The following is a 16934-nucleotide window of genomic DNA, read 5'->3' as shown; positions in this document are numbered from 1 at the left end:
GAATGTATAAATATATAAATATTTGATTTATTCAAATAAAATTTAATTTCGGTTCAATTTGGATTAAATGCTATCTATTGTAAATGTAATAAAATTATATTGTAAATATACAATAAAATATTTTTTATATTATTATTTTTTTGAGTTGTCATAATCATTATACTATTATTTTATGTCTTGTAATGACTTACAATAAATAAGATTTTTATTATTAATATTCGAATTTATTTATACTCATTTTTTCACTTCCCTTCGATTCTAATTAGTGCAGTTTTTTTAGTCGAAAATTTGCGGCCCACTTGAGATACAATTTTATAGCAAATGGCCCGCGGTCCAATTGAGTTTGAGACTCCTGATATAAACCATATGAGAAAACTCTGGCGTACACCATGGTAAAATATGGAAAGAAAAAAGGAAAAAATAAAATTTAAAAAAAAATAAAAAGAAGTTTGCTTCTTTTTTCTTTTTTTTTTTTTTTCAGGATGTGTTGGAATTATTTAAAATTTTGATCGTCACTACATTTGATTGTAAATAACTTTGGAAAATATTAAATACGAAAGGAAAATATTAATGACTGAATAAAAAATACGTTTTGTAACATTTTAATTAAATAGTGCGATGTAATCACACTAGCATTACATGTATTCACTGCAACTTACCTCAAATAAAACACCAAGAACTACCAGATTTGATATTCCTGTATTTGCAAATTTTTTTTTTTTCTCGTGTACAAGATGCATCTAAAAATAAAAAGAGAGACAAAATAAAATTCAACACAATTATGGAACTCAGTGACAGTTTCTTAAAGAAACAATGGAACTTCAGGTAACTTCTTTGCTACCAGATCTAATTCGCACGCACACATACCCACAAAGCTATCGTTAAGCGAAATCCTGCAGTGCGTGAGAAGGTTTGGCAACCTATGGCAACAAGCGCTCAGATTGACCTATAAATATGGATCTATGAGTAGGCTGACCATACGTAGCGTTTTGAACGGGACAGTACCGTTTTTTTTTCCCGTATTTCCCGCCGTTTTAATAAAAATGTCAATTTTGTCCCGTTTTTAATAAAAATTATAAATATACTTTAATATTGGTCGATCATAAATTATTATTCATAACTTATAATTGTATGTCAATAACATGGATACCAGTAATTTGTATAACCATGGAGTCGCATTGTTCGATACTAAATATCAATGCTGGTGGTTTAAATTTCATATTTCTTTTTTTAAGTTTTAAGCCTTATTTTTTAAAGCTTTAAGTCTATCCTTGCATTGTCAAAGAGGCGAAACTGCATTTTTAATGAGGTTTTCCAGAAAGAATTCAAATTTATTTAACTGGACAAGCTGTGTACAAGTGATGGAACAAAAGTAGAGATTTTGTTTTTTCTGAAATGAGCGAAAAACGCCTAGATTTTTAAGAGTTTTGTAATATTGTAGAGTTTATTCTTTGTCTTCCAGGAAGGTACAGCACCTGTTGAGAGAATATTTTCTGTTATGAACAGTATATGGTCAAAGGAGAAATCTAGACTAAATGTCGAGATAATGTTAGTTGTAAAACAAAATTGTATCATAAAGTGTGAGAAATTTTATGATAAGATTTGAAAGACCGAAATTTGCTGCGTAAGATCACTTCATCAGAGAAATATTCATGATACGATCGTGGTAAAATACAGTCTCCTTCTACGTCTACCAAAATTTTTGTATGGGTTCTGTCACTGAAGAATAATGGTAAGCTCAATATGTTATGTAATAAAACTTCTTTTTTTTTTTAATCGTCTTACTATTTCATTAATGCAGAATATTATATAACACCCTTCCGTTTTTGCCGTCCCAATGTCCCGTTTTTGCCTCAAGGAAATATGGTCAGCCTACCTATGAGAGCTATTAAGAACACATTAAAATTTTTGTTCCGGGGGGGGGGTCCAAAAAATCGTACATATACAACTTCGCTACATCCTTCTTATGACGGGAATTTTCTAACACATATTCATGAGTAAATATAGTTTTTGCTTCCGAAAATTCTTATCACAGGTTTACCAGCGAAATAGTAGCGGCATAATGCCTTATAGTTACATTATATGAACTTGAATCCCTAATTTGGATTTAGATAGTAGTATTGGATTAGTTAGCATATGATTTTCACTTCCCACTGTGATTCCATATTCCCTATTTGACGAAGGCCGGCGCATTGACCTATTGCTTTTATCTACCAATGCTAGTAACAGTTTTTCATGTGACAGTGAGTTTGAAGCCATCTGGTGTGAGGCGGAGTCCAACAAGATTAAATACACAGTGGGGTGTTGTTAGAGACCTGGTGGATGGGTTGCTAGTGATGAAGAATTGCATCACCAAATAGAGACGATGGGCGCGAAAAGAGAATCATAATGGAGGACTTTAATCTCCGAACATTGATTTGGTAGCTGTGAAATCGTATGAGAAAAATGAAACTGAATTTATTGAGCTGTTGCGAGACAACCTCCTGCGAGACAACATGTTGCGAGGCAACATGTGACAGAAGGAACTCGTCGTTAAAGAGTGTTAGATCTGATTATAGTGTTAGAGGGGGTTTCAGTTAAAGTCATTATTATTTTGACAGCGATTGGTAACAGTAATCATGAGGTACTACTCACTTGGGAAGTGACATACTTTATGAATGTTCCATTCAGAAAAGGTTACATGCTGAACTACAAAGCAGGAAATCATAACCACTTAAGAAGTATTATGGGTTCTGCGCTATGGTATCAGTTCTTGGATGGGAAGCATATCCGCAGTCCTTGGGGGAAACATCTGAACAAATGATGCGATATCAGAATGTGTCCCTAGATTTCGAAGAATAAATGGAGTAGGAGTGAAATGAAGCAAGAGACTCGTAAGAAAAATATGATGTCGAAGGAATACCGTGTGCATAAGGATGATGTCGGTTATAATTATAAACAGCAGGCAAGAAGAGTCTCAAGTGTTGTACGGAAAGCTAAGTCTGAGTATGAAAAGAAACTAGACTCTGCATGCTAAAGACAAACCACAAGAATTCTATCATTATGCTGCAAGTAAAAGAAGTAATGAATTTGAAAGAATACTTAATTCAGATGGCATGCTAGTGACTGATGCAGAAGTGATTGTTCATCTAATGAGCAGCAATTTTGCTAAAAGCTATCAACCTGGAGTATGCAGCATTGAGTTCACTGCTACTTCTTCACTGGATGAAGAAACTCATGTGTATGAAGAGGAAGTACTAGAGCTGTTTCACAAACTGAATTAAAATTTTGCAATAGGAACCGATGGGATATTAGAACTGATGCTAAAAGAGTGTTCAGCTGCTGGCTATTCCTTCAACGACTATAAATTTGAGTCTGACAACAGGGAAGATTCCACAGGAGCTGAAAGAATATATGGTAATCCCATTGCACAAGGGTGGCGCAAAGACTGATGTATCCATCGATAAATCAGTTCCCAGGAGTGGTGATGAAGATTTTGGAAAAGTTGGTTAGGCCACTCATTCAGAAATGGGTTGGCAGAGAATCTCTGCTTTGCAACGAACAGCATGGGTTTCCTAAGAGAAGGTCATGTTTTAACAACTTTCTCACATTCTATAGTAATGTTACTATTGCGTTAGACGAAGGGAATGGATACACCATAATACATTTGAATTTTGCTAAGGCTTTTTACAACATATAGCATGGAAGACCGTTGCATAAATTGGAAAAAAATAGGATTTGGGTTATAAACTATTGGCATGGATAAGAGGATGGCTGACTGACAGATAATAAAAAGTTTTATATCAGGGCGTGAATCTACAAGATTCAAGCTAACTAGTGGTGCGCCTCAATGATCAATCCTTGGTCCATTGTTATTCAATCTGTACAGAAATGACATTGCGAAGGATCTGGCATGCGACATAGAGCTATTTGCTGATGATGTGAGAAGTTCTACAGATATGCAGTACTTGCAGGATGATTTGAATAGACTGGAATTGTGAGCATGTGAAAATGGTTGTCAGTTCAATGTTAAAAATGTAAGGTCATTGCACTTTGGTCTGAATTAGTTATACAATGTTGTATTATATTGGTGGGATTATGCTAGAAGAAATTGATCAGGCTAGGAATCATGGAATGTTAGTAGACAGGAAGTTGAAGTTCAAGGGTCATATAGCAAAAATTGTAAATACAACTCAGAGAATAATGGCAATGCTGAAACGAACCTTGATATGTAAAGAAAAGGGAAATCATTTTGCCTCTTTACAAGGCCTTGATAAGATCTCACTTGGACTATTGTGCGCAAGTCTCCTGGTTTCTATAGTGACTCGGATACAGTGGAGAGAGAGAGAGAGAGAATGCAAAGGTGAGTGTTCAGAAATAATATCAGGATTGTGGAATACTGATTTTGAAGACAGATTGAGAATTTGTAGACTGCAGACACTAGCAAACAAGAGAACGAGGAGTGATATGACTGATATTTACACTTTTTTTCAAAGGGTTATATAGAATTTCAGTAGATGGAATTTTTCATTTTATGGAGGGTGGGGAAAGGACACGAGGGCATCCATGGAAGTTGAGAATGAATGCCGTCAAGAAGAGGTTGAGAGCTAGATTTTTCTTCATAGAGTGGTGCGTGATTGGAATGGATCGCCATTGGATGTTGTGTGTAAGTAACGTGAATGAATTCGAGATCAAGTATAACAGCTGGTGAGAATAGTATGACCTCATTCGATGAGTTTCTGACTCCCTGGTGGTCTCTCTTTAATAATAATAAGAAGAAGAAGAAGAAGTAGAAAAATAATTTTTTGTTAGAGAAGTTGCAAAAAATAAATAAATAAAACTGATGTTAGGGCCATTTATTAAATTTCATTAAGAAAACTTAACTTTAAGCTGTGTTGATCATTTTGTATATCAAAAGTAAAAAAATAACAAAAATCAAAATATCCAATTTAAACAAACATGCGACTTCAAAAGCGCTTTAGGCCTATATACTGTTTTCTAGTGTAGCAGAACGATAGAAACGACCTCATCTTTAGATATACCAGTTAATGATAGATACAAAAATAAATCAGTTTTCTTTTTGTATCTATAAGCTGTTAAACAACGTACTTTCCCTCTTGACAATGATTATGGGAAATAACTAAAATTTAATTTAAACTGATTTCTTTTTGTTTTGTACTTTTATTGTTAACGAAATTACAAGTGTCCATTTCTATATTTATAACATGCCTAATTTTATCGAATACCTTATTTAAAATCAGTCAGCCATTTATGAATGAGAGACTTGAGATTTAGCCAATCCATCATTTTATAGAAATGCCTGTATATTATTAATATTGAAATACAGGCATTTCTACAAAATGATGCTATAATGACGTTTCAAAGTTGAGCACGCACGCACGCACACACACACACACACACACACACACACACACACACACACACACACACACACACACACACACACACACACACACACACACACACACACACACACACACACACACATTGGACCTAAGTATTTAAGCGTCACCTGAAGAAGTAACTCTAGAAATATTGATGCTAGCATAAATCATAATGCCAAAAGTATGGAGGAGAGAGCATTCCACAATCAGCAAAGTTTATCAATTAAAGTACGCCAATCATTTTAAGCTAGTTTAAAATATGACACTGCAAAGACAGCTGTCCTTAAACTTCACAAAGTAGCTGGATTCTCATTGATGCTTCGTAGTAGTCCTAGAGTGATGTTAACTACAAATATCTTATGGTATTAACTCCAAAATGGTGAAATCCCTTTTCATTCCTAAAAAGGAAGTAGATTGTACTTTCAGCCCTAACTTTTTTGGGGACCTGGTAAACAGCCAGCCTCTACCTTTCATCATCTTCGTGTGTGGGAAAAAAGTTCCTCTAATTGGTAACTAGAATCAAACGTTTTTCGACAAATCTAGTTGTGGGTGATACTATGATGACACGCTGGAAGAGATTAGATGTTTCTTTAATTTTTCTTTACATAATTAAAAGTTTCCAAACTAATCTTAGTAAACGAATCTATTTTTTAAATTATAAAAGTTTAATAAATTATAAATAAATAATAAATTAGTTTAGAATTTTATGTTTTGAAATAAGATCGGTCTAGGATCCTCCAGAGCTACATGATCATGATTTTCATTTTTTGAAATTATTATTATTTTATTTTATTTTAAGTTTGAACTAGAGGTTGAAGTAAATAGTCGCTGCACTTGTGGTTAGCATATTAGTTTTCCAACCAGCAGTTTGGGGATTCAAATTTCACACCTAGCATGGCTATTTTTTGAATATTTTTAAGTGGGATATGATTTTCATTATCATTTGGTATAAGAACTGCCACCCCCCCCCACTTATTGGAGATCTAAATTGACTTCAAAATGTTCCATCGTTGGACTCTGGAAGAGAGTTTCCAAATGATCAAACCCTTCCATATCGCGTAACAGTGTAACAAGGAAATAAATGTTTAAAGAATCATGCTATTATAAAAGTCGAAATCAGTACAGAGTGGGCTTGTGACATTATCATCATTTGTATCAAAATCTATATACAGTATATATATATATATATATACAAAAAAAAAAAAAAAATATATATATATATATATATATATATATTTTTTAATTTAAGGTATGTACGCAACATACAATGGGGATAAATATTTATCTAAAAAGTAATCTTCAAATGTTAATTTTCACGAGTTTGTCTTGTAAGAAGAACTTTTGATTTTGACCACAAAATTTGTGGTCATCATCATCATCATCATCATCATCATGCTTGTCAAGGATTTAGGCCTAGCGTGGCCTGTTCAGGCCTTAGAAGTCATCGTTGAATCTCTTAAGAGGACGTCCTAGTTTTCGTTTTTTTAATGGTTTGTAATTTAAGGCTTGTTTTAGTAATCTTTCTGTTTTCATTCTTTCAACGTGTTCCATCCATTTATATTTATATTTTTTAATTTTTTCTATTACTGAGTCCTGGTTTAATTCTTTCATAATTTTTTCATTTCTTTTGTGATCAAACAGAGTATACTTTGCAGTTTTTCTCATAAACTTCATTTCAGCTGTAATTAATCTTTGTTTTTTTGTTTTATTGTCCAGATTTCACTTCCTTACAAACTGGTAAGCAAAATTAATGGTGAAGTAACTAAAGTCAATGCGTTAATTATATGAAAGAAATGTTCTTTGGAATGTCTGTTATACGAAAAGAGTCGATTTTTTTTCTGAGGAAAAATTTCCCGGCTTTCATTTTAGATCACTAAATCTACTTGATTGAAAAGATGGAGTCAAATTTACTCGTATCCTTGACATCTTGGAAAGGTTTGGAAGTACCAGATCTTTCCAGACAATGGCCGTATTGTTAGTTTTTCTCATCGCGCAGTAATAAGCCATAAAAAATGCAGAGAATATATATTCTGAAGAAAAAAAATTTCAGCATATATTCTGTAATATGCACTTTATTATTTTTATACAGAATTTTTAATAACTTTTATCAAGAACAACAAAGAGCATAAGGTGATGCTAGGGACCGGAAACTGGAACAGCTATCTCAGGTGCTGATTTTTTAATTCAGCACCTGAGATAGCTGATTCACATAATTCAGAATGTGTGTGTGTGAAAGAATGAATGAAAGAAAAAAGAAAAAAGGCGGAAAATGCTTCTTATGATTAAAGCTTTTAAGATATTTTGCATTTTGCAGGTGTACTTACGTGAATGAATGTACTTCAGCTACAATAGCATGTATCTGCTTTTTTTTAATGATTTCTATCAATAAATTTAATATTGGTCTGGGACCATATATTATTAATATTTCAGAATATTAAATGAACAACAATGTTTCTAAGTATTAGAACGGAATCTAATCCTGTTTCTCTGTGTTCGAGGGTAACCTTGGAAAGCTTTGGAAGTACCAAACATATGATTCCCATAGAATCCTTTCATATTATGCGGTCTTTTTTTTTATCGTAATAATTCTTGTGTTTATATGAGTTATGTAATTGGGATATATACCCAAAAGGTATACATATCCCAATTACATAACTTTTATTTTGATTATATCTTTGAATTTCATTAAAAAATGCTGTATTCGAATCCAGATTGAAGTATAAATCTACCTACCTCTAAGGGATAAATATTTCCATCAATGGTATGTTCAGACCCGCGAGTGTTGCTATCTCCCCAATGAAAATGAAGCTGGAGAAACTTGAAAGTGGACAATAAGCCTCCACCCTTGATTGCTGGTACAACACTGCCAGTAGGAGACAACTGTGCTATTAAAAAAAATGAGCACATATGTAAGCTTGAGTACATATTGAAACATCTTTATTAATTAGATAGGGATAATTAACACGCTATTAATCAGTAAAATTCTAAATGATGCAATGTATTTATGAGAAGAAAAACACGAAAGATGCAGAAAAAAATATTATTCTGTTGTTTCTCCGTTTAATTAGATGCTGTCCAAATTCTGCAGTTACGTGTTTTGACGATTCGAGAACAACGCTAAAAAGTAAAAGGTAACTTAATGGTTTGATTCTATTTCTATTTTTGACTCGAAAAGGAGGTGTTGTTTCTTTTTTGCACAAATACCCCAGTATTTGCAGAAACACCTGAGGCTGCTTCATACATCTTGAAAGGATTGATTGCATGCATTTTTTAGACTTCGGGATGAAGAGCGTTGGATCGGATCGAGTACATCGGTTTCTACAGTTCATGAAGTCGACCAGCAATAAAAATATTGTTAGAAATCAGCTTCGTAAACGTAGAAGAGAGCATAGGAGTTAAAAGATGGAACAAATATAAAGATGAAGCGTTACAAAAATCCTAACATATAAACACTGCGAAATATAACTATAAAAGCTACGAAATTTAATCAAGAAGTGTCTACGGCAGGATCACGAAAAATAAAGTGGACGGTAAGAAAACAACTGAAAGAAAGATGTAGGGGAAAAAAGTATCATTCAGTCGCTTTTTAAATTTCATCTAATGAAATTCGATGCTTCCGAAATTCTACAGTTATTTGTAAATTACGTAATGTTTTGTATGTGTAAATTACGCAAAGGATAGAATTGCGTCAATTCTATCCTTTTAGCGGCTTTCACTCTCACCATTATACAAGAAAACAAAATAAAACTATGTAATTTTGTTAAACAGTTTAGATTTCGCTAGAGTCAAACCAGCATATTCGGAGCACATAAAAGGTACTTGTCACAAAACATAAGGCACTACAATCAAATAACAGAAATAATTTAAATTATAACAGATGAAGAGAGAATCTAAGTCCTAGCATGCATCCCTACGGATAGATATGTAGACAGTCAATGGGCCGAGAGTGGTCTCAGAGAGACAGCCCCACAAATTTTGGGCAAATAAATTCCACCTATTTATTGAGATTAGGGGAGTGTTTCCTTGCTGATAATACTGACTCCAAAAATAGCCTTGCAGATCAGATTTATAACGTTCTTTTTATTTCGAACTGCTGTTTTCATAATTTATTTTTTTGTGAAGGAGTATCCAAAATATGGTTTGCCAGTCCTTACTACTTACTATATATATATATATATATATATATATATATATATATATATATATATATAATAAGGACAGAACTTATCTTTAGGAGAATGGATAAGAATTGTAAGTTGGATATACATCGCCCACAAAGAAATGTAATTGAGGTTTTGAAATTTCTTGTGTGTGGAATTGGTATAAAAGATATAATTTAACTGTGGTATGAAGATTATATTTAAATAGTGGTGTGTAGGTTATATTTTATAGTTGTATGTAGTGGCGTATAGATTATATTTTCTAGTCGTACGAGTGATAGGTTGTGGGTAGATTTAGTTTTGATTATCTTTTCAGATGTATCCAGTGTATTAGGAAGGGAACAGTTTTGTCCATGATCTTTATCATGGAGGGCATTAGTGTTTTTTCTATCATGAGGAGAAAAATGCTATTTACTAAAAAAAAACAACTAGATAAATTCTCTGATAAACGCTGTAGAACAAATGGCCATGGTTTTATGCCAATGTTTTAAGAGTGCCATAGTGTTGGTTGTAAATCAGCAGCACATTCATTCTCAAGGATAAACTCCGACCATTGACTGCCACGTGCTCGCAACTTACAAATTACCTATTTTGAACAGAGTGAAAGAGCTGTTGATATCCGCCTTGAAGAACATTAGAGATGCACACTTTAACATCATTAGTGTAGGCTGACCATACGTACCGTTTTGAACGGGACAGTATCGTTTTTTTCGTATTTCTCGGCAGTCCCGTCGTTTTAATAAAAATGTCAGTTTTGTCCCATTTTTAATAAAAACTATAAATATACTTTAATATTGGTCAATATTAAAGTATATTTATAGTTTTTATTTAAAGTATATTTATAGTATATATTTAAAGTATATTTATATCAATATTATAAGTTATGAATAATGATCATAAATTATTATTCATAACTTATAATTGTATACCAATATCATGGATACCAGTCATTTGTATAACCATGGAGTCGCATTGCTCGATACTAAATATCGATATGTGCAGTGATTTATTCAGAAAAAATTAAAAAAAAAATACATGTTGGCAACATTTGCGCGTCTCAGATGCGGCGTCTATTCTTCTGTAGCGTCAGTTTTTGTTTTGCCTGTATGCTGGCTTTGTTATTCAATGCTAGTGGTTTAACTTTCATATTTGTTTAAAGTTTTAAGCGTTACTTTTTTTTTTAAGTTTTAAGCCTTATGTTTTAAAGCTTTAAGTCTATCTTTGTAATATCAAAGAGGTAAAACTGCACTTTTAGTGAGGATCTTCAGAAAGATTTCAAATTTATTTAACTGGACAAGCTGTGTACAAGTGATGGAACAAAAGTAGAGATTTTGTTTTTTCTGAAATGAGCGAAAAATGCCTAGATTTTTAAGAGTTTTGTAATATTGTAGAGTTTATTCTTTGTCGTCCAGGAAGTACATCACCTGTTGAGAGAATATTTTCTGTTATGAACAGTATGTGGTCAAAGGAGAAATCTAGATTAAATGTCGAGATAATGTTAGTTGTAAGACAAAATTGTATCATAAAGTGTGAGAAGTTTTATGATAAGATTTGAAAGACCGAAATTTGCTGCGTAAGATCACTTCATCAGAGAAATATTCATGATACGATCGTGGTAAAATACAGTCTCCCTCTACGTCTACAAATTTTTGTATGGGTTCTGTCACTGAAGAATAATTTAAGCTCAATATGTTTATGTAATAAAACTTTTTTTTATCGTCTTACCTTTTCATTCATGCAAAATATTACATAACACCCGTCCCGTTTTTGCCATCCCAATGTCTCGTTTTTCTCTCAAGGAAATATTGTCAGTCTACATTAGTGAGAACTAGCAAACCATGCGAATGGACCCTCCCCCCACCCCGAACAGGATTAAAAGAATGAAAACAACGGCACCTAAGAAAAAAGAGTAACTGAAAATAGATTTTTTATTCTTTCTTTTAAGGTTACACAATGGTCAGCATTTATAGTGAAGAATTTATGGAGACACAACACACGTGTTAGAATAAATACTTTACTTAACATTAGATTCATCTTATTTTATTAATATAAAATAAGATGAATCTAAATGCTTGTCAATAATTTATCCTAGCCTGACTTCTGGTAAAAAAAAAATAATTAAAAATTAAATTAAATTAAATTAAAATTTTAATTTAATTTAATTAAAAATAAAATAAAAAATAAAATAAAATAAAAACAGAACTACATTAAACAATTTCTAAAGTCCTTTTGTATTGAGATTTTCTTCTATTTTGGGTTGTTCTGGTTGCTATATGGGTTGAAGATGGGTCCTCCACATTCTTGGAATAATTAATCCATAATTTTTGTTTAGATTTGGATGCTGTTTTAGCATTTCACGTGTCAATTTTTGTTTTATTATTTTAATCGCTTTTAGAAATGCAAATTTCTTTTTATTCTTCCCCTTTGCTTCGTTAGATTCGGAAAATGCTATGAAGAAGAAGAAGAAGAAAGAAAGACTCGTGCAGCATGAAAAAAAATGGGCAGGAGTCAAAACGTAAGATGTAAGATTTATTATGTGTGTAATAATACTCATAATAATAAATGAATGATTATTTATTTATTTATTATTTTTTTTTTAAATATTTTTTTTTCGGTGAAACTTATTATGTTAATAATATTAGTTTGGGAGCGGTATTTTGAATCAGAATCCAAGATTGCTTGCTTTAATTCTCTGGAAAGTTAAAACAAGAACAAAGGATGAGGTCATAGCTAAAAGCATGATAAAGACTAATGGCTACAAAATTGAATTTTTTAGTGAAGAAATCAATGCCACTGTACCACAAGATGGAAAATTAGGAAAAACTTACTTAAATTTTCCCTATTTCATTGGTCAGAGGTCTCTTGAAGGGGACTTCGTAAATTATAACGCGTTGTTTTGACATTTTGGTTCGAGTTCATAGAACAATTCCATGTTTCGTCGAACAGTGGTTTGATCCAGATTTCGACTTCAGTGTTCAGTGAGCGCGTTCTATATCGTCGAACCACTCATCACAGATGCGAACCAAACTGCAACCATTGACTGCCACTACATAGAATACGTTGTATTGTATGTAGTCGCTAATTTAACAGCCATATTGCTATTAATTTTTCCTCAACCACCTCTATTATTTAGCACTTATTATCATTGATCATCCAGTATTTTTATGTGTTTTTTTTTGTCGTTGTTTTGCTTAAAAATGAGCTGTACTCATATATTAAAAATCGAACTGTTGTTTGTTTAAAAATGAGATGTATCAACACGTACTCCTTATACAGTTACAATCTCCCGTATATGTGCATTATAAGAATGACAAAAGTGAGTGAGTAATGATTCTGTGAAAAACAAACAAACAAACAAACAAACAAACAAACGTACTGCTCTTCAACTTGTTAGGCGAAAACATGGTGACCTTTTCAATTCTTCCATAGGAGCATCATGTGGATTCATTCAATATTTAGCATGTGAGTTGTTGTTGTTTTTTTCCTGCGGCCTATTAATACCAGACGAGTCAGTCAAGATAAAGCCATTAATATTACTTGCAAACCCAGTCAGTTCTTTTACAATTAATCAAGCACCTCTTCTGTTGATGAAGCAGTGATGTGGCTTCTTTTGCAAGCAAGGAAAGAAATTGTACTGTACACTGAATAATGTATCAATAAGTTATACAATATAAATAAACTAATAAATAAATAAACGCGTTTTTTAATTAAAAAAAAGCACGGTAGGTTTTGGCATGTACACGATTCATTTCAGTGGATGAAGTCGATAGCCTGAAAAAAAAAAATAATAAAATAAAAAAAAAAAATATATATATATATATATATATATATATATATCACTTTGTAAATACCTGTATGGCCATTATTCTTTAAAGTCGTATCCGTTAAAGGGGTGTCGTAGTCTACGAAAGTAAAACTAGTCATATTTGGACTTTCTATAACATCTTGTGTTATTATATTAATGGGGGACTGAAAACTCCCTCCGCAATCCGAAAACATTGAAGCCCAATAGGCAGGTCCTAAAATAAAAATATTGATAGAATAAATGACTTGATAGAATACTATCTTAGTTAATCAATCCAATGTTTCAAAATACTTTAAAATATACAGAATTTACAAACTATGAAAGTGATATTAAAGAATGTCAGCCATTTCGATAACGTGACTTTTTTTTTTAAATTTTTTTAAATACAAAACCGTGGTTCACATACGGCTGAGTTCGCAGGTTTGGTAATATATTGCCCATAGAACTAGATATATTAAGAAATTCACTACACTATGATGCGCCAGATATATCATTGATTTTAGGTATATTTTTGAAATCTCAGGATGCCATATAGCTTTCATACAATCCAAGAGTTCATTTCTGAAACAAAACAAAGAAAACTCACCAGACCTTCAAAGAGAATATAAAAAAATAAAGATGTCGTATACAAGTTAAGGGGATAATAAATCCCTCATTATTATCCCCTTATAGTTAACTATATGGATATAGTTATCCCCTTAACTTAATTTACGTCGCCGGAAAAAAAAAAATAGCCTCTTGGCTCTTTATTGTGATGTTGTATACAGTCATTCAATCAGAAATAAAAAAAAAAAAACATTTTACTGAAAGAGTTCAAATTATCGACAAAGCAGAAGAATACGAAAATTTGAATTATTTGTCATTATGACAATATATTGGCGTTGAAATTAATTTCACGAAATTCTGCCTCAAAATTTCACCAGGAATATATTGTAAATGCTCGTTACATTATTTCTAAAGTAATTTTCTTTTTATAAACTTTTTTACTCTTGGTTGATGGCATTGAAGTAGTTTAAAAAAAAAGCAGTTGGGGATAACGAACTGTTTACATTAGCGAAAAATAAAATAAGTAATGAATATAAGCCGATGTCTGCACAAACTGTCAAAAGTTGCAAAATTATAACTGGCCAAAAATACTAATGATTTCTTTCTTTTTATTATTATTTTTTTAAAATACATTTCTATCAGTTGTGAACATAAGGTCAATTTAACTCTTGTAGATAAAACTATTAATTCATGCAAAGTACCAATTTTTATTAATTTAATTAATTATTGTATTTCATTTATTTATTTTATTATTTTTTTTTTTTCATTTATACGTTGAGAAGAACCTCGGTAGCTCAGTCGGTATAGACGAAGCCTATATTTGGTCGGAAAGACCTGGGTTCGATTCCCTTCCGTGACATGAGGAACTTTTATCAGGTCTCTTTCGACGAAGGGAATTAGCCGGTCTCATGGGAGGTATTGGCTTTTTTTACATCCAGAAATTCGGGTTTTTATTTCCCCCCCCCCCTGGACAAACATCCAAGGATTCAGATTGATTCCTTAAGACTTTTGTAATATTGTAGAGTTTATTGTCTTCCAGGAAGTTCAGCACCTGTTGAGAGAGTATTTTCTCAACTAAATATCCTTGAATGTTTGTGAGATTGTCGTACCCATAGCCTGTTAGTGAAAAAAAAAGTTCAAATTCCAACTGTGTTGATGGCAAGCCCGCAAGTTATCGACTTGTCAATCAAAATTGTCATTTTGCTAACACAGTAATTAAATTACCTCAATAATTTGAAAAATTAATTTTAAGGAACTAGATATATATTTTGTAACATTATAATCTATGTTACGCTCGCTCATTAAGTAATATAGTTCATAATGAACTTTTCTAATGAAAGAGCGCGTCATCTAAAATAAAAATTCTGTAATGCTTCTTCATTCCTAGTTATGAATGAATAAGCCACCGAGAAGGCATCCTACGATCCCATAAAAGTATGATCATAGGATGCTACAAATACTTCTGTAACAAAACAAGTACTGTATATATAACTTTTTTCTCCCCTTTTTTCGATTAGCATTTGCTATGTGATTTGTCTCTTTAACAAATGATGTGTTCTTTCTCCGAGCATTGATTTCATCGCCACTGGATTTAGATGTAATTGGCTTTCACCTTGAGATTGGATTCTTCTCTAAATTTATTCAGTTTTATTTTTTGTCCTTAGATGATTTTTCGAATTATAACGCTTTCACTACTTAGTCCAAGTCACATTTTCTGTTTAAATCCCTTATTACTAAAAAAAAAAAAAAAAAGTAATTTAAAATAAATACGTATAGAAAAGACTCAATAAAGCAAAAGAGCGTCAATCGAAAAGCGACTGGAGGGAGTCAGCAAGAGAGGAGTCATCTAGCAAAGCTCTCTTCTAATACAATCGAACATTTTGAAGGAGGTTGGTTTTATGTGCATCATCCTAAATATGAGAACAATATTCTAAAGTCTGGCAGAAGAAAAGTATTGCTTAGAACAAAAAATGCATACCAAGCTTTTTGGAAGCTGAAGAGGTGATGAACGTGATATTTGTTAAACTCCTCTCAGACTGTGCCATCATTTTGTATATCCAGCCATTTCTTTCTATGTCGAACAGATCAGCTACAAATATACTATCATCTTATAATATATTCATAGTAGAAAGTGAGCTGTTGTGAAGCTATCTTAAATCTTGAACTGCGTCGGAGTGATTGATGTTTTTACAATGCTAACAAAATATGCTTCACGAGTTATCATCACGCAAGTTAAATGATGAATTCTTTAACACGTTTAACTTGAAATCCGCAAACGGCTAAAACAGCTGTCCTTCAATTTTAATCGGCATTACTATTTCTGTAGATATTTTAAATCACAATTTCTTGAAATATATATATATTCGAACAGAACATATATATATATATATAAACAACAGAGGTAAATTTCAGTAGAAAAGTAAACCGGGGATAAAAACGCCATTTTACATAGTTTACACTTCAATTCAAGAGTTTTTTAAAAGTTTTTTTCTTCTTTATTTAGATGGGTGGTTAAAAACTCGTGTTTTCGGGAGGAAAAACTTACTTTTCTATTTGCAAAAGATCGTCTAACTCATGCTCAGGAACTGTCTGAAAAAAGTCCTAGAAAAAACTGATTATTTAAAAAAAAAAAAACTGTTTCTGTTCGATATATTTAATCTTTATTTACCCGTGTCTCCATGGTAAGACCAGTGATCTGGCGAATGGCGCATTCTTCCGAACATAGTGTTGTAATAACTATTACCATATGGGTACATGTCATCTGAAAAGAAAAAAAAACAGTTTATTATCAGAATTCACGGTATTCTATCAAAATATAATAACAATAAAACACTGGAAGAATTGCTTCATTTTTCTGTCATGTGAACAATGATCACAAGTCTACACAATTAATATTTGCTTAGCCATTAGTCATGCTTTTATTCAGTGAAGTAGTTCGTTTTAATTTTTTTTTAATTTGGAAGAGGACAAGCTCATAGTACCAGTTCGTAGATGCTAATTTACTGATTTTTAACTCCAGCCTATTCCTTTTTTAGGACA

General features: G+C 32.2%; 1 protein-coding gene across 1 annotated transcript in view; it reads right to left on the bottom strand.

The window, feature by feature from the left end:
- Positions 1-16934, bottom strand: part of LOC150101726 (putative carbonic anhydrase 3) — a 37500-nt gene that overhangs the window by 9188 nt on the left and 11378 nt on the right. Inside the window, exons 2-5 of the mRNA XM_090399898.1 lie at positions 16564-16656; positions 13396-13563; positions 8118-8269; positions 660-740 (exon numbers count right to left, since the gene is read on the bottom strand). Of these exons, the coding sequence (XP_090256024.1) occupies positions 660-740; positions 8118-8269; positions 13396-13563; positions 16564-16656 (494 nt within the window). The remainder of the gene's footprint in view (positions 1-659; positions 741-8117; positions 8270-13395; positions 13564-16563; positions 16657-16934) is intronic.

This window comes from Typopeltis vanoorti, chromosome 11, assembly GCF_054136105.1.
Source record: "Typopeltis vanoorti isolate ZY-2024b chromosome 11, IOZ_Tvanoo_1.0, whole genome shotgun sequence".
Taxonomy (NCBI): Eukaryota; Metazoa; Arthropoda; class Arachnida; order Uropygi; family Thelyphonidae; genus Typopeltis; species Typopeltis vanoorti.
Note: the sequence above shows the minus strand (reverse complement) of the source record. Positions and strands in the feature narration are given on the sequence as shown.